A 25,440-nucleotide genomic window follows, 5' to 3' on the forward strand; every position below is an offset into this window, starting at 1 on the left:
CAATCACTCTGAATTTCGGCAGCACTGCATTGCAAATAAACATGGATAGTCTCAAATGAAGACCAAGGCACATATTTATAACTTCCTCCTCAAATCGAACTTCTTTTCCTTCCAATGTGGGATTAAACAACGACATTCCAATTTCCTTAATTTGCATTTCATTTCATTTTTCCCAAAATCGCCCATCACATGGTGGCAAATACACTTTATAAAAAATACATCAATAAAGTGTATTATGGCGTCCAAAGAATAAAGTGAATTATATCATAAAACTATCTTATTTTCCTCCTAAGGTGCCCATATTGCCTTAACAATAATTCACTTATAAAATATTTTCCTCAACCAAGAATCACCAAACATATAATTAAGGAAATGACTTTAGATATCAATATAACTTAAGCAATCCCCCTTAAATAAATCGTCCAGCCTTTGCCTTAGTTATTATTTAATTTAAAACACCATTTTTCAACAAATACTTAGCTTGCCAAAACAAGCTCCAAAAATGCTGGAAGACAAACTGCTCAAACTGACCTATACTGGAAATAGCCATCTGAACTGACCAGCTAAACCCCTACTAAAAATAGTACTTACTAAAAATAGCATACTGCTAAAAATAGTAAGTGTTTCGAAAGTGATTTTTACCACATTCCAAGCAGCTGTTGCAACTTACTAAATATAGTAAGTCCGGAAAAGTCTTTAGATTCATTTGCATGTTACACCATCGCGAAGCTCTTTGAAAACCAAAAAAAAACCCTGAGAAATAAACTACCCTCACTTCCACTTACTAAAAATAGTAAGTTTTAATAAGTCTGCCAAACTCCACTACTTGCTATGCATGTACCATGATTGTGAAGCTTTCTGAAAACCCATAGGGAATCCAGAATCAAAATTGTAAAACTCCAACATGCAAGCCGCCAAAAATTCCAAAACATCCTCCTAGAAAATAGGAAACCCTAATTCTTCCTCTGACTGACCAACGAGTCTTGGAATTGGCCAACAGTCCCCAAAACAAACTAGAGCACAAAAAGGGACATTACAACGCTCTGCTCTAGCACCCATGTCACTCAAGAATTATCAACAAAGTAAAGGTGGCATCCAATAAAAAGCAAGCTCTTAACAAATCTTTGTAGGCATCAATCCCCACCACTAAACACCAACTTAGCAAGACACACCAATTTCTTTTATTGAGAGGGACCAACCTCCAAATGAACAAAATTTTGCCTTCTTGAAAATAGCTTCTTCAATGGATGAAGATCATTTGAATTTCCTTCATACAATCTGCTGAAATAGGAATGATAAGACTTCTTCATATTCTCTTCCTCAAAAATCTTCATATATATATGTGCTCACGTTTACCTCCACACAACTTCTATTTATACCTTATGCCTCTTCATCCAAGGGAGTCGATCCTTCAAAGGGGTCGGACTGATTTGAAAGCAATAAATTTATTATATTTTCCCAAAGAGGGGCAACCAAACTAAGAGGGCACCCATTACAACAGCCCTTAAAGCATATTACATTTAATTTTGATCATCTTGAGAAGTGGGCACCCAAATTGGATGAGGTCGGCCAGCAATCAAAGGTATCAAAAATAGGATTAAAACATCATGGAGATCGGACATAAAATAACTAATAATCAGGACAAAATATCTCATGAATTGGCCAGCCAATAAAATTCTTTCATCTTCATTAAAATATCTTATTTAACATCAATGACAACAATATTTCCAACGCACTCAATGCATTTTTTATGTGGTTGTTGATTAAAACCTCAAGATTAGTGCACAATTCTTTGATTTGTGTGATCTCGTTGTTCATATGGTCCTTGTACTTCACAAATTTGCCATAGAAACCACTAAGATACTATTGAAGGTGATCATTTTCCAGTTGACTTTTTTAATCTTTTCGATTTCTTATTCTATTGTATTTCTCCATTTGCTTCACTTGATAAATTTTCCCAAATAATAAAAAATTTAAGATGTCATATTCTAAAAATTATGCATCACTTTTTTCCCCAAACTTTCCTTCAATTTTTTTACTCTGTAATTTATTTAAATATTCATATTTACATTTTTTTCTTAACTATTTTAAACCACTCTCAGGTTTTCCAAGATAATCTTTTTCTAAAATATATATGTTTTCATTTTTAACTTTCTAATTCTATTTATTTACTATCCTTCTTTTTAGTCTATCTTAATTTACAAACCTTGATATGATTTGTATACCTTATAATTTATTTCTCAACATTTAGTGTGCATGCCATGGCAATTACTAGACACCCAAGCTGCCTTCAGTAACACAGCCTCTTGTGTGCAGTGCAAGACCATGGGCTAACACCACAATGTTCTAAGCACACAACCTAAACTATTCAAACTTATCATACTATTAACGAACCATTACTTTGTTATTCCCAGAGAGGAAAGAAAATACAACATGAATATTATTATTTTTTTGGAAATGTATTATATGTACAAAATAAGCTATCACTAAGAATCCAAAATGCTTAAGAAACTTTAACAACATACCTTGATTTTGAACTAGCCAATGCAGTATCCAGTTTAGATGTTTCAACATCCACAGATGTGGTTGTAGGGTTCATACTAGAAATATTCTTTGTTAACAGAGCTGGTGAAGCAGTTTTGTGAACAACGATGGTCTCAAACTCACCTGAAGCCATAAACCAAGTAGAAATACCCTTTAAACTTTTAAACTAATAAAATGTAATATATTCAAATTAGAAAAATTAATTTTAAAAACAAGTAGCAATTTTGGAGGTTGTATTTGCATAGCCATCGAAACAAGCCTATTTGATACAATCTTATTTAATTAACTTTGTAAATATGAACAATCTTATTTAATTAACTTTGTAAATTTGAACACTTCTAATGTATAATTTGACCGAATATAATTGTATTGGAATTAACAGTCAACCTTTGAAAAAGCAAAGGCATCCTCTTAGCATTTTTTCTTGCATTGCCTTGGAATATATATATAGCAGCAATTTTGGAGGTTTTATTTGCAACTACATTTGAAACAAGCCTATTTAATACAATATCCTTTATTTGACTTTGTAAATATGAGCATTTTTAATGTATTATAATATGACCACATATAAGCATAGCAGAAAAAATAATCAAATTTTTTAAAAGTAATGACATCCTCTTGGCAGTTTTTTCTTGCATTGCCTTGGAAATGACTTAGGTCAATGAGGCTCGAAAATACATTCAATAACAATAAAAAAAAGTACAAAGGCAATAAGAACCCTCAAAATAGAAAAGGAGACTAAGAATTAAAACAATAAAAAGTGATAGCACAACAAGAGGAGGCATGCAAAAGTTGGGTATAATCCAAGACAAAATTCAAATATAAATGCAAATAGCTTGAGGATGTGATTACTAAAGGGAAACAAGGACAAAAGAAGCTTGTGGCTAGATACCAATGCTATCACACATTTGTATCAACAATCAAAGTCAAATAAGACCAACGACATCATCATCTACAACCAAAACCAGTCAAATAGAAGATATTATAACATCAATAATTTAACAGACCTAGGAAGAAGCATAGATTTTTCTCCTCAAATCTCGCTGCCACCCAATGACCAAAAAAACCTAGTGGTAGAGAAAAATTTTGATATTTTCCTTTGCCCACATGATGGCTTTGGACATTAAGTAAATATAGATCCACAAACCCTAGCATGTCAATGAGAGTACTGGTATATCCTAGTAGCAACATATATTGACAGATGACATTTCACCCACCTTTCACCATTTCCATCAAAGTATATTTTATAACCCCGAAAATTGAGATCGACCAAAAGTAAGTAGTTAGCTCAATAGCTTGTAAGCTACCTCTATCCACCTCAAAAATGTTGCACTACCAAAATTGCCTCTTTGTGGCTCATTCAACTCCCAATAGTCAAAACACAAACCTTCACCATCTTCTACTTTCTTTTAACACAGTTTCATGTCTTTTTGAGTTTGTCTTCACTTCTTTTTAGTGTTCATGCGTCCTCTATGCTTGGTGACTTTTCTAACTCTTTTCCTTGGAAATGGAAATATCACCAAGTTGGTTCCACAAATCCCCATAACACAAGTGCAACCACCATGGCAATTATGCTTTTGTCATGCCGGTTTCACCCTATCATAAGTGGCAGTTTTCCCATTTTCATTTCTTAAGAAAAATAAACAATTACATTTGAATTACTAAAAGTCCCATGAATCTTCAGCACTCTTTTTTTATCACCATTCCTTTAAATCTCACTCAGCAAGCTCACATTCCTTACTATGCCTATTTATAAACAAATAAGTTTTTAAGGCATCACATTCATTTTCCTATTGCAACACATAGTCCTATCTTAACATGTATGTGTCAATAGAACTATTCTTCAACCTAGACTAGATTACATTAGTTGCTTGAAGTGTGGACTTCTTGACCTTCTAATCTCCTATGATGAATATGCAATCAAGCACACATGGAGTGATTTTGAAGGACAATGTTTTTTTACTATTTCTACTTGACTTTTGATCTGGAATGAAATATACACCCTTGTTTTTTTGTTATTTTTTCTGTTTGCTTTGTTGTTTGATGTGTTTCATAGAAGAAGACGGAAGTTCCGAAGTGTATAGCAATATATAAAGATTTATTGCAGTAAATAAACAAGGAAATAACCTGCAACTACAATTTTTTAAATACTGACAACCATCTACAATCTGAAAGTACAACACAGTACCAAAACTAGAGATATCCAGATGATTAAATCTCATTACAATTAAATTTTTGACATATGCATTTGCTGATTACAGAAAATATTGAACATGACAGCAATGACCAGCAATTTGATGTCCAAAAACCCTAGGCGCAACCCTCAAAGCACCTCCAATGGAGACGGACTAATGTAGAACTGATATAACAAGGTATGAATGCTACAAAAATGCCAAATAAACACTCCAAAGCCTAGTTGCCCTCCTCAAGAAGACTCACACCCTCCACAGCCAATGGTCCAGCCAGCCAAGGATGCTATGGCCAGCAAGAATGAAGACAAATCTGCCCAACCAGCTCAAAAAACCATTCCAATCTGCTCTAAATAAACTCTCCTGAATCTGTCCTGAAATTTCTAGGTTTAAATGAAGATATCAATCAACTATGAAGTCCAACTGTGATTCCTGAAAGAATTCACCTAGTATATTCCAGATCAGGTCTCTCCCCAACATAGAAGATTCTCCTTGCAAGGGTTTTCATCCTCACAAAGCTACAAGACGAACAATGTCAACCTCCAAGAGAAATCTCAAAATATCAAATCCAAGCATAATGAAATGAGCACCCAAACTTCACTTTTATATGCTCTCCAATTCCCATGCCTAGCTTTGGTTGCTTTTTAATTTTATCTAAAATCCATTACGTCTCCCAAAGTGGGCACCCAAACCCATCAAGTTCATTTATTTAATGTTTAACACGCAACCCCTTTTAAATTTAACTTTTGGACGTCATATACTCAATATTTAAATAAACAATAAAGTTAAATATTTAATTTTTAACTTTATAAATTATCGTTATTCAAATTAAAGCACTAGACTATATCAAATATCTAATTATCAATATTAACTGCATCTATCAACACATCTACGAATAGTAACACTAACAACTAGCTTAGTCAATGCCCAAGACTAACGTACAAAAAATAGTATGGGAAAAAAATCCAAAACCTCTCCAAAAAAGGGCATAATGTACGTCTCAACCGCCAAAGCTCATTAGAACACCTGTTACTACCAACTGCTGGATCAAACTGTCCTCATGAGTCCCTTAACCCTAACTTATTAGCCTACGAGAATCCCCTAAATAGGCTAATCGTCCACCAAGATGAAGTGCTTAGGAATGGGACATTACATTGAACATGTCAAGTTAGACATCTTTTGATGGCTTCAATTTATGGGAAGACTTAGAATAGATTACTTAAGCATAATTAGTATAGTTTGTTCATGTAATGTCCCCATTTTTAGTAATATTGTTTTGTGAGCTTTTGCCCGGTTTTTGTCTTCCTATAAGCTTTTAGGTGAGCTGAGGAGAACTCTAAACTTCTTTGAGGATGGGGATGTTCAGTTTTTCTTGGTTTATATATATGGCAATAAGCCCAATTGGTGGTATGGGTTGCAAAGACAGTTTTAGAAGATTTTTTTGACCAATATTACAAGACTCGGACTTTCTTCTAGCTCAACAAGCTAATTTTGAACAAAGACTTGGACTTGACACCCAGACTTGACAAAGACTTCATTTATAAAGATAATACAAGGAGCTTTCTCAATATTAACAATACTTGATAGAGTCTTGTTTGGGGATATCACATCTAGATTCTATATCACATCTAGATTCTTTTGAAGGAACACTTCATCTTCCCATGTCACATCTTCATTGACTAAATTCTTCCACTTGATCAAATACTCTATAATCATCCTCATTTGCAACCTCTTACTATGTGTCTAAAGGATACTCTTAGATTCCAAAATAATTATTCTCTCCTCATGAAGCTCTTTTAACTCTCTCTATGTTGCAATTGTGTTGATCAATTTGTTGCTTCATTCCATTTTATGCCTTTGTCTTGTTCTCCTTGAGACTAGAGTGTGCCTCTTGTTGGTGTTGCACTTGTTCTTCCCCTACTCTAACCTTTTGGTGTACATTCAAAGAAGAGCTGATGGATGTTGGATAGTTCCTAGATACTAGTTGAATGGTTTGATCTTGGTCTATTTTGGGTGGCAGACCCTTTGACATCTCTCAAAATAGTGATAATGCATGACAAGATATTACTATCTTGGGAACTTCTTCTTTGTAGTCTCCTACTTCCTCTTCTTCAATAGACCCTCTAGCGATTTGACTGAATTAACAGTCCATAAGACTATTGCCATAACATGTTGTGAGTTCCTCTCAAAAGACAGACCAAATGGCAATGCATCCCTTCCTTTTCTTCTCATTACATAGCCAACGATACCAAATGAATTGATATGGTTCCAAATATAATAATGCCATTACAACTTTTGTTGACACAGGACATGATGAAAATCAAAGAACTACTCCATATGCCATAGCCAATTCATTGGATCCTTGCCATAAAAATCATGCCTATCCATCTTTGGTATTAGGTTCATAGACCTCGAATGAGTACTACAATTTGGATCAGGATTGGCTTGCCTAGAAGATCCACCTTGATTAATCAAAATAGGGTGTTATGCCTTTGGTTATGAGACAAATATCTTATGGATGAAATCTTGGATTTGTGATATTGTTTCCTTGATGCTAGTCATTACTCCTTTCATTTCAAACTTAAAACATAGTTAGATATTCTACATACATTCTAGCTGGTGTACTTTTTCATCTATTGAAGAGCATATCAAATTTGAAGTTCCACATGATCCTTACTCTAAAGCTATATCCTCTCTTCTAGAATTTTTCCTAGTATAGGAATTATTGCCTCGACCTCTTGTCTATGGCCTCTATAAACCAAATCAGAAATACTGAGAGGGGGCAGTGAATCAGTATTTCAAAAACTTTTAATATAGATAAAAAAAGATCAATAGAGCTAAGCCAATAAACATTAAGAGAACACAAGATTTATCTCGTGGAAAACCCTTTCGAGTAGAAAACCACGACATCAAAAGCTTCCATAAAATCAAATGTGCACCAACCCAAATACAACAGTGAACTACATCTCGCATAAAGAGCACCAACTCAGAACAAAAGAGGCATTGACTTCATAAAGAGCTCCAACTCTATCAATAAAACAGAGGCTCCAACCTCTTAATGGAAGAAATAAAACTGAACTTATAACCTCTCAGACTTCAAACTTTAACATATATATCATACTGTAACTTTCTTGTAAAACTGAGAGGAATGTATCACAAACACCCTTTTCTCTCGAAAACTTTCAAAAAAATTACATTTAAGTCACCTATGATATCTTCAATACAGACTAAACAATATTTCAGAACATGAGATTTGGATCAGTTCCCTAGCCATGTGATATTCTTGCATGTGTATCTTTGTATATCATCCTCATAAAAATCTGCAACAAAAACTCTGTGTGTTATTCTTCAAGAAAAACTCTGCGTGTTATTCTACTCTACAACCTAGAAAGAAGTGTCAAAAACAGTCCTCATATCAATATTCACACTTTAAAAATCTTAAGCTCATATCCCCACACCTAACACACAACAAATGAATCTGATTTTTTACTTATGAAAAAACTCCCACCGTCCAACAAAAAAGCTCCGACTTTAGCAGGAGAATACTTCAGCAAAAAAACGCATTTCTCGGACTAATAACCTCTTACGCACAGTCCATAAATGAATCATTTAAACTTTGCGCAAACTCAAACTGCTTCTGCACACACAAAGAATATGAAACTGCTTCTACACACATAGAAAATGATCAACAAATAGGCCCAGTTATCAAATCTGTAGAAGAAGTCGAAAATGTCAAGAATATTCTACCAACTTGTGCAAACTTCTGACAAACCACCAAAAATTCTCTATCAACATCAATAAACTACCAAAGGCAAAAAGAACAATAACAAAATAGAGCCAACCGATTCAAGAAGACAAGTAGCAGCGTTGACATCCACTGACACATTTGCATAACACGCAAATGGCAAAGACTGCAAAATAGAGCCAACCGATCATGAAGACAAGTGGCAGCCTTGAGATCCAGTGACACATCTGCATAACACGCAAACAGAAAAGACTGCTTTGCAAACCACGTGGCAACAAGCAAACTGCCCATATGTTGACATCAATGACAAGAAGATCAACAATCTCCCCCTTTGTCATTGATGACAACCCAAACAAAACCAAGAGACCAGCTACCCTTTTCTCACTACTCCCCCTTTGGCATCAATGACTAAGCCAAACTACATATCTGAACCAAAATGCATACCTGAACCTAGGCATAAAATGTAGCGATAGATACTCCCCCTAAGAGCAATCTGCACCTCAATGAAGAAGTGAAATCACTCCCAGTTTCTCCCTCAAAATTTCAAATGTCTCCTTGGGTAATGGCTTGGTAACACTGCACTATTTTTCTTATCTATTTGACAACCCTTGCAAACAATATTTGGTGGTTTTTCAAGCTAAGGCATGTCTCTAATAGCTTCTTTCTTGCTGATTTGAACTAGATTGTCAAAATTCATATGCCCCAATCTTTTATACCATGACCAGGTTTCTTCTAACTGACTTAAAAAACACTTTTCACCACTAGTATCATCAAGGATATACAAATTATTTGCTGCTCTACTTGCATAAGCAACATGCTTTCCACATTTACTAATGATACAACAGTCTGAACTGAAAACTAGATCGTACCCTTGATCACATAACTGACTAACACTCAAAAGATTGTGTTTCAAACCTTTAAAATACAAGACATTTTCAAACTTGGTTTCCCCATCATTTAAAACAAGAGTATCTTTACCTGCAACTCTTGCTGAAGAGTGACCTCCAAATCTGACTTTGCCTTCATTCATTCTTTTAAGAGTCAAAAATTTAGTTATCTTCAGTCATATGTTTGGAACAGCCAATATCAATATACCAAATATCTTTCTCGTTTTGTGCAAGAAATGAAGTTTGCCCAACCAAGGACATTTATGTACTCTATTTTTCCTTCTTCCTCCATACTATAGTGTTCTACTTTGCTTTTCCTTTTGCTTCATCCTTCCTAGCAATATCTATCAAGCCACTTTTACACACTCTTGCCGAATGGCCAAAGTTATTGCATTTATAACAAATGACATTATAATTTCTAAGAGGTGCAAAACAATTTTTGTTTGCAAAACTAAAATCTCTCCTAGGAAACACCCTACAATTTATGGCCTTGCGACCAAAATAATTACAAGTAAAGCAATAACCATAGAAGTAGGAGTTGATAAACTTGCCCATGTGTGGTTGTCCAGTAATGGGATGCCTTTTGAAGGCACCATTCCTGTTCTTAAAGAAAGATTTTCTTGTGTGATCAGCATTGGACTTCTGCTATTCGCCTTCAGAAAACTTTGAACACTGACCTTCTTCTAGGCCAACTCCACTTTTATCAAGAGACTGTTTCTGAGAATTTAGCAAGCCATCCAAAGACATAGTACACTTTTAAAAAGGTTTTTTCTTGATTCAACAACTTTGAAGATTTATCCAGCTTTCTCAAAGAGACAACTTCAACTTCGATCTTTTCACAGTTTTGTTCTTTATCTTTAAGCTCCTTTCTAAGACACTCTTCAATTTTCTTAGCTTCTACAAGTTTAACATTCAAATCAGCAATCAACTTTTCAATAGTCTCTTAAAGCAAGAGATATTTCAAAATTCTTGTTGCTTTCCTCTTGTAACAGCAACTTTAAGTTCTGTTTTTTCTTTCTCAATTTTTTGTTTTCATTAAGTGCACCGATAAGTTCTTGCTCAAGATCAATTTCAACCTCTTCTTCATCAAAGTTATCATCTTCTTCTTGATTTTCAGTCATAGTCTCTTCTAATGCCATGAATAGAATTTCATCATTCAAGGACTGTTCTCCACTTTCAACCGAAGAACAACTCTCCTCTTTGGAATAGAAACTTCTCTTGAAATTCCATGGCTTCTTTCCTTTCTTTACAAATTTCTTGTTCTTATATGTAAACTCCTTCTCACTCTTGTTGTCCTCTTCTTTCTCATATGGACATTTTGACGCAAAGTGTCCCATCTTTCCACAGTTGAAGCATTTTAAGGGCAGCTTGCCCTTATATTTACCAGAGCCTCTTTTTAACATTCTCTCAAAATGAGTTGCTTCACAATCTGATTCCTCTTCTGTACTATCACTAGATACATGTCCCTTATCTTTGCTTTTCTTTGAAGCTTTGAACACAGTTTCTTTCTCTAATGAAGACTCAACATTTGTTCGCATTTTGTATGTTGTTAAGATACCATGCAACTTGTCTACTGTCATCTTATCCATATCAGCCATTTCTTCAATAGCTGAAACTTTAGCATCAAACCTAAGAGGAAGTGATCAAAATATTTTTGGAACAACTTTCTTATCCTCAATCTTTTCTCCTAAGCCCTTTAGAGAGTTTACAATTTCATCACCTCTCAGGAAATAAGCTGCAATACTTTCTTCCTCACGCATTTTAAGACTTTTAAACAGCATTCTATGAGTTTGAAGTTTTGCATTCTTAAATTTCTCATATCCTTCATATGCATTCTATAGTTTCTCCTGCATAGCTTGTGCTAATTCGCACTGCATTACTTTTACAAACTCAGATTTGTTGAGACATGGACCAGCTAGGACTCGAACCTAGGACCTTCCATACGCTACTAGAGTGCTCTACCACTGAGCTACTGGCCCCTCTTGGACCAGTCCATCGTCAGTCAAGGTGTGGCTTATTTCCAACACCAACACCCCCCCTTAAGCCACACCTCTCGTGTGCTTGGGGCTCCTAGCCTGGACCTGGCTCTGATACCATGTTGAGACATGGACCAGCTAGGACTCGAACCTAGGACCTTCCATACGCTGCTGGAGTGCTCTACCACTGAGCTACTGGCCCCTCTTGGACCAGTCCATCGTCGGTCCTAGTGTGGCTTATTTCCAACACCAACAAGATTCAGATAAGCCACATAATATAGCATTCATGGCTTTAGCATTACTTTCGAAGGTTCTCTTTCCATCAACATCTGTAGGTGGATTAGGAGGAGGTGTGTAACCATTAACAACACTCATCCAAACATCAAATCCAGGAGACATTATGTAAGTTTTCATACAAACACTCCAAAAAGAAAAATTAAACCCATCAAACAAAGGAGCATTGTTGGTTGCTAGACCTTCAAGAGCACTCATCTTAGACTACCAAGAATTGACCTTCAGGCTTTTAAGCTTTAAAAAAAGGGTGTTTGGCTCTGATAACAATTGTAAACTAAATCAGAAATACCGAGGGGGCGGTGAATAAGTATTTCAAAAACTTTTGATACAGATAAAAACAGATCAACAAAGCTAAGTCAATAATCACTAAGAGAATGCAATATTTATCTCGTGGAAAACCCTTTCGAGTGAAAAACCACGGCATCAAAAGCTTTCATAAAATCAAATGGGCAACGACCCAAATACAACAGTGAGTTGCAACTCACATAAAGAGCACCAACTTAGAACAAAAGAGGCACCGACCTCATGAAGAGCTCCAACTCTATCAATAACACAAAGGCTCCAACCTCTTAATAGAAGAAATAAAACTGAACTTATAACCTCTCAGACGTCAGACTTTAACATATATATCAAACTGTAAATTTCTTGCAAAACTAAGAGGAATGTATCACAAACACCCTTTTCTCAAACTTTCAAAAAAATTACATTTAAGTCACCTATGATATCTTTAGTACAGACTAAACAATATTTCAGAACATGAAATTTGGATCAGTCACCTAGCCATGTGATATTCTTGCATGTGTATCTCTGTATATCATCTTCATAAAAATTTGCAACAAAAACTCTGTGAGTTATTCTTCAAGAAAAACTCTACATGTTATTCTTCAAGAAAAACTTTGTGTGTTATTCTACTCTACAACCCAGAAAGAACTATCAGAAAAGGTCCTCATATCAATATTCACACTTCAAAAATCTTCACTTAAGCTCATATCCCCACACCCAACACACACAACAAATGAATCGGATTTTTTACTTATAAAAAAACTCCTACCTTCCAACAAACAAGCTCTGACTTTAGTAGGAGAATACTTCAGAAAAAAAAAATGTATTTCTCAGACTGATAACCTATTACGCACAGTCCAGAAATGAATCATTTAAACTCTGCACAAACTCAAAATGCTTCTGCACACACAAGGAATATGAAACTGCTTCTGCACACACAGAAAATGATCAACAAGCAGGCACAGCTGTCAAATCTGAAGAAGTCGAAACAGTCAAGAATATTCTACCAACTTGTGCAGACTTCTAACAAACCACCAAAAATTCTTTGTCAACGTCAGTAAACCGCCAAAGACAATAAGAACAGTTACAAAACAAAGCCAACCGATTCAATAAGACAAGTAGCTGCGTTGACATCCACTGACACATCTGCATAACACGCAAATGGCAGAGACTGCAAAACAGAGCCAACCAATCATGAAGACAAGTGGCAGCCTTGAGATCCACTGACACATCTGCATATACGCAAACAGCAAAGACTGCTCTGCAAACCACATGACAGCAAACAAACTGCCATGTTGACATCAATGACAAGAAGATCAACAGACTCATCATGATGCCACCAGAATATTTTTGACAATAAATTATCCAAAACAAATCAAAATAAGCTAAAAAATATTACTCTAATTTACCTTTTCCCAAATCTCACTTCTTTTATTTTATTGATTTGCAGCCTTGGGATCGAATTTAGTTAAAACCCTAAATTTACAATAACTCCTTCAAATTGGCTTCAAATGACCTCAAATTTGAAAAATACAACTCCGATGTGTCCTTGATCAAACCTCCAAATTTAAAAAACAAAATTCACCAAATTGAGAGAAATATGCACTTCAAAACTTGAACTCCTAAATCGAAAAAAATCACCTTGTTTCTTACTTTCCAAATGCTAACATAATCCTTCGATACCACTTGTTATGAAAAAACTTGCACAACAGAAGCATATAATAGAAAATATGTTGCAAATAACTAATTAATAAGCCACCATGAGGGAGCAACCTCCAAATATAAGCCACTTCAAGAAGGCAATCCTCTGAAGATCTCCCATAAGAATAAAATTGTAAATATGATGATAATGAACAAACTACTATCTCCTATATATACCAAACTTATGCTATGGATATGCCACCCAAGTTGGCCTAACTAACTATATAAAACTACATAAATGATTATAAAACATAATTAAAAGTTATGCTAACCACAAGTCAGCTACACGTTCTTCATGTATACTATATGTTGAGGGCTTAACAAAGGAGTTGTCAACTTATCCCACCTCTCCTTAACTATCTCATATATTTGTGGTAAAAATTAGAAGGTTCAAGATATTTCGCCATAACGATGTCTCTAATTTGCTTCACTATTGTATGTATGCATGTCACCCAAGAGGTGTTTAGTTTATATGAGTCACTTTAGCAAATGAGGTCATGTTTAGGTTAATGAAAGAGAAAAAATAGTCGACTTTGTGTCCACCAATCATTATAAAAAATGAAAGTCCCAATATTATTAGTTCTCTTTATTTGAGAATGCCTCCAAACTAATCAAAAAAATCATATTTGAAAATAGTTTACAAATATGGCTCAAACGGACAGCCGAGTCTAAATGAGAACCAATATATTAGCTCCTTACAAGAAACAATATTATTTAGATTCTTATAAACATTAGCATTAGATAACATGTTAGACATTAATACTAGAAGCAAAAAATGAAAGACCTAGAGTCGCCACTTAGAATTCCATATTAGATGTCATTTTTGGAGATAACAACTTGGGTCTTCATAATGAGAATCAAATGATTTAAAGTTTAAACAACTAATCTCGACCTCTTGGACCAAACTACCCAAACTTCACTGATCACCATGTTTTTTAGAACTTGTTCACATCCACAAGATTTTTAAGAACGCTTAAGAAAACGAAAAAATTTATTTCAAAAACAAATCCCTCGTGACCATGTTGGAAATGCCTCTGAGTCTACCTTCCAACAAAAATGTTGTCTAAGTCTACCATTCTAATAATAAGTTTTAGTCTCTGTGATTCAAGCTTTGCTCCTGTCCTATATGTCAGAAAATTAACTCTAGTGCTTCCCATAACATGCCTGTAGGAAAATGGAAACAACACTACCAGCAACTCAGCCCCAGAAATATCTTAGTCTGATTTGCTCTACAACTATGAAGTTGAAGATTATCATTTTCAAACCCTCTCAATTGTCTTTCAAACAGGATTGAACTTATTGAATCTGCCACAGGTTTTGAATCTTGGTCATGCAGTTAAAAACTGACTAAAAAACCCATTTTGGAGTGGGTCTGAGGGTCTGGGAAGAGCCAAAACTTTCCAAAAATTAATTGTCACAAATCTTAAAAACACAGTTCATGTAAGCTTTTTTAGCAGACAAGCAACATTATTATTACAATGAAAAAAACAAAGCAAGGAACTTTTGTCTCAATACAAGTTGGAGGGCCTTCAATATTTAATATTTATGTACCTTTGAATGGTTATTTATCTAGTTCTTCAGCTGCTCTTATCTCAATGGGAAAAAAATTTAATCTCCATAGATATTTTAATTTTTGGAATCGCTAAGATTTGTGATCTTCAGATTTCAATTATTATTATATTATATTCTCCTGTTCATTGATATTTTGTACTTGAATCCTCCTTGTTATAAAGCCTATGTCATTTGAGTCGAACAACACTCTCTTTTAGAACATTAAAATACCAGAGAAAGGAGAACTTAACTAATTGTTGTAGAGGAGTCATATACTTGAGTGAGCTTGTACTTGCACACAGAAGTTGCATAACAAACATGCTTTATCTCCCTAGCAAACAAACATATATGTTGATTGACAATGCCACCGCTAACATGACACTCATTACAACATTGAGTATTATTACAGTTGACATTTTCATGGTCCTTGCTTCTCACAAGGGAGAGAATTTTCCCCATTAATTGGTGAATATTTCCTGCTTCTTTAGTACCTACAAAAAAATTCTAATTGTTGCTGTAATAGTTTTCAAAAGTCAATTAAAATCCAGTCCTTTAAAAAGCCTCATTTGAATTGGCAGTATCACGTGATCATTGTTCCCAAGACTTCGAGTAAGAAGAAGGCCTGATTAGTCTGGAAGTCAGGGTATGTACCTCAAAATTACCTGGTAGGTTGCTAGCTAACTACTTGATATTTCACTAAAGCTACAACTTGAAGAAAAAAATGAATTGTTACCAATATAAATTGGTGCAATTTAATCTTATTTCAATGTCACTGAGGATGGTAGAAGACATTGGTAAGTAAGTAATAGATATGGCACCACCAGACAGCAATATGGTTCACTAAGTTTCCCAATTCTTTTTATTTGGCTAACATTGGCATATCATAGAAGAGAAAAGTGGAAGAATAAGTGAAAACTTTAAAAAAGAGATGCAAGCCTTACCTTCTGTTTGAGCCTCTTCATCAGGAACCGTGACTGGTCCTTCAGCAATGCTAGCTTGAGTTCTCTCCCCTGTTACTTCTAGAAGGGCAACTTTATCAGACTTTATTAGCACAGTCCCTCCATAACTTTCATTCATTTTCAGTGTCTGTCCTTTCTCCCAAGACCATTGCTGCAGGAAAAATAACATACAATCACTAAAGCTCAACAAATTCATAAACTTTATGGGACATATTGCAACCTCTATAAATGCTTTCCACTCTAATTCCTTAAACCCCCTAAAAAAAAATTCAGTTACTTACTCCTCCCCCTGAAGATGACGTCCCTGGCCCTTGAGCAAATGCTTGTGTAGCCATCTCAATTTTTGTTTGCCTTGCCTTCTCAATCTTTGGCAACATTGAAGAAGCTTTGCCTTTGCATTTTTCAATGAACTTGTGCTGTGATTCAAGATCAAAATGCACATTGCTCGTAAGTAGTTAAATTCTCGCAGATATGTTTCTGTGAAATTCATTGTTGAGCCAAGATTCCATTTTTATCTATTCTAAAAATAAAGCAAATAAAAAGCTTGTACAAACTAGTCAGCATAATGAAAATCTGTATAAGACTACCTTCAGCAGTTCAGTAGCTGTAGACCGTAGACGAGGCTCTTTTGTAAGGCATTTAGCAACAAAATCATGGAAGACAAGAGACCTGGATAGAAAATAAAAAACTCAATTAAAAAAATACAATGAATGAGCAACATGAAACTACCTAGCCAAGCAGAATTAAATTGTACTATGGGGGCAGACTGAGTTTCATCATCATTTGAATCAAGGCAGAAGCTAATTGCTATTTCTTCTATTTGAGGGGGTTTTAATAAGGTTTTGGCACTTAAACTAAGAATGAATCAATAACATCATTAACTTGAATTATTTTCAAGATTTAAACAAGAGATATACACCAAACCGAAAAAAAGATACAAAAGTAGCCCAATTTACTCAAAGATGTTAGCATTTTAATTTGCACCTTTCAATGTAATACAAAACAGATGTGTGGTGGAACTGCTCCTTAAATTAAAAAGGGAAGCTGTAATATCCCAGTTATTTTTTTTATAATTTTCAAGGCCAACAATAATCAACAACAAGAAGTTAACCTGTTAAGGTTAGAAATCATAAAACTGAAACATGCCGGGAAAGTAACCCTTCCACTTTCTGATCACCAAGTGCCCAATGTGGGAAGGTGAGAGCATACGGTGTTGAGGGGATCATTAGCTTAATTAACTGAAAACAATGCAATGCTTGGGCGGCAAGCCAGCCCCTTCCGCTTATCCAGCGAGAAAGCAAGGAAACTTGGCGGTGAACCAGCCAAGTAAGATACACCAAAAATACGAATCACTCAACCGCAATATTTCAGCGGGAGGACTGCAATTACATAGCAACCTCAACTCAACCGCTTATGCAGCGGGAGGACCATTACACATAGATATCACTCTACCACTTATGCAGTGGGAGGACTGAAATTACAATTTTGCTTGATAGTAGGCGGCAAGCCAACCTCTTCCACTTTTCAACGGGATGAGAATTACAAAGCAGAACTGGTTAGTAGTACTACTACTTAAACATACAAAAATAGAGAAAAGAGAAAGAGAGTAATGCAGATTATCCCAATAAGAACATGAATTTCTGCTAAAACCAATCTGCAGGCTGGAATTACAAACCAGCAGCCTATGAAAACTCATAACTCTCTCAATACACATCCAAATCACTCCAAACCAGTCCCAAACCCACACTATACCAATTACAATAACAACCAACCAAAACAAAGGTACCAAAAACCCCTTACTAATTTTGTACGCATCCTAGTGCAAAACAGAAAACCACGCCTAACTCTAGAATTTCGATTTTGTCTAGTAAATCCAACACTCCACTAAAAATGCCAAAAACTTACAAAGTGTATCGCCATTACTGGGAAGGGTGAAAGAGCTGATACCCATAACCGTCAGTCGGTTCAACAGAGAAGTGTGATCGAAAATGTACTTCAGCCACAGGCAAACCAGCAAGTCCCCAAATCCTTCCAACACCAAGAATGACTATGGCATGCTCTAAGAATGTAGTAGAATACAGCACACAGCTAGGTACTATGTTTCAAGTACGAAACCAGGAAGCACTATGGAGACACAATCCGAAGCCTCAAAGTTCTGTCGCCAAACCAGCAGCATAACATTGCAAATTTTCAAGATGCCCCAAATGGGAGCCCAAGGCTCTTACTTATAACTTCAAACCATCAAATTCAAATGCAAATTGCTCCAAACTCCACTTCCTTCATTTGCATTTCATTTCACCTCACGTGGACCCCAAGTGTGGTGCCATTTTCACAAGTCAACCTTCACGCCAAAAAGCATGGACCCACGATATTCACTTGGCAAACATTAGAGATGCAACATAAAATAATCTCTCTTAATTATTTCGACATCCCTTTATTAAATATAAATCTCGCCAAACACTTAGGAGATAATAGGCATTAATCCAAATTCGATAAATCAGTAGCAATTAATCAGATTAATTAAATATTACACCTTAGGATAAGGAGATAATATTTAATTGTGTCACATATGACTCCCGTACTGATTACTGTCAAAACTAGGATGAAACTGAGTCAGGAAGACCATTGAACTGTTGCAAAATCAGGACCCTGTCCACTGCCAGAAATATAATTATGCCACACTGCCACTTACTAAAAATAGTAAGTCAAGAACTAATGCTCCAAAAAGCATGATCTTCACGCCCAGTGACAGAGTATGAAGAGCTCAGTAGGACAGTATTACCAAAATAGCCATTCCCTGACTTACTAAAAATAGTAAGTCCTCGCCTCATCAATGTTGGACCCTTATTCTTCATTCCACCTAGCCTACGGGTCTCAGGAATAGGCTAATGGACCACTGGAAGGTCATCAACGAGAAGGGGACATTACAGAAGCAGCCTGTGAAATAAAAACTTAACTAAAACTAAACAATATGTACTCGCAATTCACAATCTTTATAATATTTTTTAGGATGGTTCATGTTCATGCTAAATAAAATGTAAATGTGTCTTTTTGGTTTTGTCTAGGGTAAAAGACTAAGATGTTCTTTCAATACTAGGCAGAGGATATTACGCTTTCTAGATTAAAACAAATCCTATGATTACACACTTATGTCTTTTACTTAAAAATGGAAGACTAAATGGGGTAAGCACGCACAGAGTTGAATTAGCTAACACACACACAATGGTATAAACAGGAACACTCTAGTTAAATAAAGTGTAGGAATCCGTATGGTTCCTAAAAGCTACACCTTGAGCTTACAGATTTACCTCAGAAAATAAACTCTTAGTACACGTAAGACATTTCAATAAACATTTATAAGCAATATAGGCACAATATATGTCATTGAGTGAGTAATTAATTCAAGATAACAATAAAACTAAATAGCAATTTCAGCAATAATAGGCATGAAATTTACCACTTATCAAACTAAATGAAAAAAGGCCCTTATTTATACTATTTACAAACAACTACATAAAACACAAATAATAGAATTTAACTGCTACTTCTATTGGATAGCTTTGCATAAATGCAAGATTTACAATAAATTAATCCTAGTCACTAATTCTAAATTGACAGATTGGTTAGGGTTTAGGGTTCCATTGTACGGGGCAGGCCCTGATAGAGGCACTGACTCATAATCAAGACTCCAATTTTGATGCAATGTTGACTGATGCAAATTAGGGGCAGCAGCATATTTCCTATGTTTTTGTCATTTTGTAGTTAAAACTCTTTGGGCATTTTGTTGTTTCTTTTTATTTTGTAAAATATTTAAGATATCATATGCACATTGACAATGAATTAAAAATGCAATTAAATTTTGTTCAACTCTTATGTGACCTATCAATTCAATTCTAAAGTTATGTCTCAAGGATCTATAATGTATGTGATTCAGGCACCCCGGTTACTTCAAAACTTACCGGCAGATAAGAGAAAGATTCACCTGGAAAGGACTTAAGAACGATGTTCTTTGTTATGTTAAAGAATGCATCACCTGTCAACAAAACAAAGCAGAGCATACGTTTCCAGCGGGTCTATTACAGCCTTTGCCTATACCGGAAAAGAAATAGGAAAGTATATCTATGGATTTCATTACAGGCTTACCACGATCTCAAGGTAAAGATTGCATTTTTGTTGTGGTTGATAGATTGACTAAATTTGCACACTTCTTCTCTATTACTACAGAATTCACAGCTATTCAGCTCGCAAAACTTTTCTTCCGAGAAGTATTCCGTTTACATGGATTACCAAAAAATATCATCAGTGACCGAGATAGCAGATTTTTGAGTATATTTTGGGGGGAACTTTTCAGATTGACAGGTACTGAGTTAAATCACAGCACAAGTTACCATCCACAAACTGATGGACAGACGGAAATAGTAAACAAATGGATTGAGGGTTACCTTCGTAATTATGTGTCAGGACATCAGAAAGCATGGGTCCGTTGGCTATATTTGGGTGAATATTGCTATAACACTACTCATCATGTATCTATTGGTATGACTCCTTTCAAAGCACTTTATGGGTATGGTGCACTTTCTTTTATTGATCTGGCTCTCGTTCGGAGTAATGTTCCCAAATCCCAGGACATGCTTCAGGAATGCCAAGATATATTGAAAGCACTTAAAGAAAACTTACAATGTGCTCAGAATCAACAGAATATGTATGCAGACAAAAAGCGTGTTGAACGCCATTTTGAAGTTGGTGAATTGGTATACCTCAGACTGCAACCCTATAGGCAGTCAACTCTCAAACGAAGTGGAGCGGAGAAATTGAAGCCTCGATTTTATGGGCCATATCCGGTGATCCGAAAAGTTGGCGTAGTGGCATATGAATTGGAATTACCTGAAGAAAGTAGAATACATAATGTATTCTATGTATCTTGTCTCAAAAAGGCTTTGGGACAACAGGTGACAATATCAGAGAACTTACCACCACTGAATGAAGAAGGGAAATTAGAAATGATTCCCGAGGTGATTGTAGAAACTCGAGATCGGCAATTGAGGAACAGGACAATCTGGGAATACCTCATTAAATGGCAGAATTTACCATTGGATGATGCTACTTGGGAAAATGAGCAGATTCTTCAATATCCTGGATTACAGTTGCTTGTGGGCAAGCAACATTGGGCAGGGGAGACTGTAATGTCCCCCAAATAAAGATATAAAACATGGAAATTAAGCTCACGATATTAATTATTTTTATATTAATACTTTACCTTGAGATTAATATAAATAATTAATATTATTAATTTGTATAATAATTTGTATTGTTAATGCAACGAAGCAGTTGTTGAAACTACTTCGGGAAGAATAAAAAGGCATTGCGGGGATATTGAAGATAACATGGTGGAGAAAAGAGTTATGAAATAAAACATTGTCTGGAATAAGCGTTTGGTAATCCGCGTGTTATCAAACACAGGAAATCTTCCTTTCGCCAGCCTGCATCTGGCCTATTGGAAATGAGTGGTATCGTGACCCAAGGAGAACCCACACGGTGAGAGTATTGTTTGCAAGACGGAAAAGACTTTCAAAGCCTCGGCGGAAAAGCACGCAACATTGTACATTGCCGAATATCATTTGGCACGCAACGTCCAAGCAAAATGACCGTGGATATAATACTCAACACGTGTACTTCATTCAAGTATGTTGAGGGGCAACCAGAATGCCGAATCTATCCTTTTCATCGTATACTGAAAAACCCAATATCGGGTGTGTTCTAACTTGTTCTGCAAAACGCGAAGGAATGCGAGGACCGTGGTTTGATTAGTGGTTGTGGAAAGGAATCACGATATACCATGAACCTTGCTGTAAATATTTGATGCGGAAGCCAGCACATCACGCTTATAGTGAGCTTCCGAAGATCCTTCAAAGACAAATCGCAGCATGAAAGGGACATATACAGCCACAGTTAACCTACAGGTGCACCATTCTGCGTTATTGAATACTGAAAATGTATGATCAATAATTGTTGTCAATAATAGTAAACATGAAATGTGATTCGGGCTACACTGGTTTTAACGTTAAATAAAACTCATATGCATATCCCTGAACAATTAGTTCAGTAAATAATATATCTCTGTATAATTTGATCATTTGCAATAAGTTTCAAGAAAGGAATTTTACAGAATGGCTTATCAATGTTATCATATGAATATTCTAAATTTCCCTCTAATTTTAACATTTCCCCTTTTTTAATAGTTGTCCCCTTTACCATCTCCTAATGTACCCTAAAATGGCCTCAAAAAATTGTCTCCAAAACACATACCCCATTCCCTAACATCCTCATCCCAGAAACTTTCTTTAACTCACTAAAATTTGTCACTCAAATACTCTGCATATTAAAGCCATACAAATAGAATTAGTGTATATTCCATAAGAAAAAAATGCATTAAAGTTCTTATTGGCACAAAGTGTCAACACAATGGTAAGTTAAACATTGGTTTTCAATGATCTGCCTTTCAAACCCCCAAAAAATATGCTAATCGAATGCCTGCAGTGTCTTTTGGTTCTAATCAAAAAAAACTCATCCAATCCAACTAAAACGACATATTTCAAATTATGAGTTTTACAGGCCCCATTTACCTATTTATCCTTAAGAAGAATAAATCGTAATCAAAATTTGCAACTTTTCCTAATAGAGAACAACTCAAAAACTCCAAATAAATGCATCTAATTGACTGTAAAATGGGGATGTAAAGTGCATACCACTTTTCTTTGTCCTCAAGCATGGGTGCAGGTTCACTTGATATCATGAACAGTACCTGTGAACAGCAGTAACAAGCATATGGTGACCCTATGAATAAGGCATACAAATTGCATGTCAATTAGGACATCTACTTTAAACGAGTATCAAAAGGAACAGTCCAAAGTGTTTGAATGATGACTTTGTTGTTGTATTCTTGAAGCTGAGATTACCAAAGTAATCTAGCAAGACATTAGTTGCATGACAAGAACATTAAAAACACTTTTGAAATATATAACTAAGTTACTGATTTGAAATCGGGTTTAGGTATGCCAGTACAGCAATATTCTTTTTGGGGTTAGGTTAGTTTTGGGTATGTCCATGCCAAAAGCATATAAGATCCATAAATATATACATATTTGCAGCCTAAAAACAGGAATTATATTCAGAATATGACATAACATGCATATAATAAACAAATTAACAAAGACAATGACACACCCTAAAATTTAAAGTTCATAGCTGCTTGAGATGCATGCTTACTCTCATTGGGTGTACATTGGATCGAGGAGGAAGTCCCTGTAAATTCAAATTTTGAAACAAGGAATTAGATGATTGTTTGAATTTGCTGTTAAAGTTGTTGGTTTCAATGTTTAATAAATAGATAAGCATATTAAGAACAAAACATTTGACACCATTCACATTCTCCAAAAAATATCCATGAGACATTTCTGAACAAAAGATTCTACTCATCATTGCTCTGAAATGTAGAAGAAATAGAAGAAATCCTACTCATCATGGAACACATCATTCATGAATCTTACCTCTGCCATCTCAATCGCAGAGACTCCCAGTGCCCATACATCCACCTGGATAGAAAGAACAAAAGGAAACAACATAAATTACATTTCCCTACGTAAAAGAATCCCAAAATCCTCTTTTCAGGCAAATGCATCCATAGAACTGGGGCCTATGTCATGCCATGAGTGCAAGCAGAATGGCTTCAAAGGAAATTTGAGCTACAGATTAACAAGCAGCATCAATTTCAGACAATAGACTTTCCTGTTTTCGCTACCAAAAGAATAAACTTATGATGAACTTTTAAGGCAGAGAAACATAATCATCATTTATGGCATTAATCTTCAGAAATGCATTTATGAAACAATTTTGCCTGATATTTCCAATTTACATGTCAGAGGAATGTAGCTGACCTTTTGTTTTGTAATCTATAATATTGAACTCTCATTCAAAATAATTCAAATTATCGACAATGGACATTTATCTTTATCATAGCAAGTACAAATTACCTTTCCATCATAGCGGCTCTCCTGAATTACTTCAGGAGCCATCCAGTGTGGAGTGCCAATAAACTGCAGATACAATGAGGAAAGTGTTAACATGTGAAATTTGGACTGAATTTAAACATATTTTAAAATGACAATAAAATCCAGTTAAAAATTTACAAAATTCACAATACCTATCAGAACCGGCAAAGCGTGCCTACAATTCAGACAAAAAGAATGAAAGTAAATTCAAAATGAATTTGTAATTTTTCATGCCATGCTATCAGCAGTAGTTCGCAAATTTGGGCTTGGTAGATCCCAAAATTAAAAACTCGGGAAAAATTTGACAACTTAGAAAAAATTACTATGGGAAAAAAAGACGGAATTTTTCAGTCTAAAGTAACATTTTAGAGCTTGTTTTCAACATATAGTTGATTTTTCAGTCTACAATAGCATTTTTCAGTATACAGGTATTTTTAAGGCACATTTTTTAGTGCCCACATTTTTAAACATAATGATAGTCAGAGCGTGCAATGGTGACACTGAAAATACCAGTTTTTGCAATGTTTTTGGGCCTTTCTTACGTTGTTTTCCCACATTCTAGCGAGTTGCAAGGTAACCCTGCAAAAAGTTGGCCAGCAAAAAATTCTAGAAAATACTTGGCAAGTTTTCTCATTATGCCATCAACCATTGTCCATGACTCTGCACTATTAAACCAGAAAATCTCTCTCAAGAACTTAGTCTCAGTTGAACATAGATTATAAAACTGTCTTATCTACTCCCCAGGAACAGCAATTGAAACGTGTGCAATATCAATGGGCAACAGTATAAAGAGGAATTACAGCTCGCATCCATATACAAAAAAAATCAGAAGGAGAATGATACCTTGCCAAGGCTAGATATGTAAACTATGTTACAGTCAGTCATGGACTGCTTCAACAGAAGATAACAAAAGCACATAAACAAGATCTGTACTCCATAACGCCAAGACATCAAGAAGTCCTTGGAGAAAGAAATAATCCTATGAAATTCCTGCATCAAGGATCATAATATTTATTATTGAGCACAAGGATTGAATAACCATTGTCAACATGGCTTCATTCAATAACAAAATTATTTTTCAATGACATGATAGCCACACCACAAGCTATACTGAAAGGGACAATGTTATATACGTTAACCTAATATAAAACTTGTGTTCCATGAGGATCAAGCCCCAACCCTCAAATCCCTGTTCCCGTGACCAATTGTGTTTTGGGCATGGCAGGATGGCAGGGGACATCCCCTAGCCATTACCAAAAATCTT

General features: G+C 35.4%; 1 protein-coding gene across 2 annotated transcripts in view; it reads right to left on the minus strand.

Annotated features, from left to right (window-relative positions):
- Positions 1 to 25,440, minus strand: part of LOC131070436 (serine/threonine-protein kinase 1) — a 237,942-nt gene that overhangs the window by 75,190 nt on the left and 137,312 nt on the right. For both annotated transcript variants that reach the window (XM_058005968.2, XM_058005969.2), the window contains exons 7-14: positions 24,159 to 24,221; positions 23,676 to 23,720; positions 23,395 to 23,430; positions 22,875 to 22,930; positions 16,716 to 16,797; positions 16,410 to 16,544; positions 16,111 to 16,279; positions 2,526 to 2,667 (exon numbers count right to left, since the gene is read on the minus strand). In XM_058005968.2, coding sequence (XP_057861951.1) covers positions 2,526 to 2,667; positions 16,111 to 16,279; positions 16,410 to 16,544; positions 16,716 to 16,797; positions 22,875 to 22,930; positions 23,395 to 23,430; positions 23,676 to 23,720; positions 24,159 to 24,221 — 728 coding nt within the window. The remainder of the gene's footprint in view (positions 1 to 2,525; positions 2,668 to 16,110; positions 16,280 to 16,409; positions 16,545 to 16,715; positions 16,798 to 22,874; positions 22,931 to 23,394; positions 23,431 to 23,675; positions 23,721 to 24,158; positions 24,222 to 25,440) is intronic.

The sequence above is a fragment of the Cryptomeria japonica genome, chromosome 3, assembly GCF_030272615.1.
Source record: "Cryptomeria japonica chromosome 3, Sugi_1.0, whole genome shotgun sequence".
Taxonomy (NCBI): domain Eukaryota; kingdom Viridiplantae; phylum Streptophyta; class Pinopsida; order Cupressales; family Cupressaceae; genus Cryptomeria; species Cryptomeria japonica.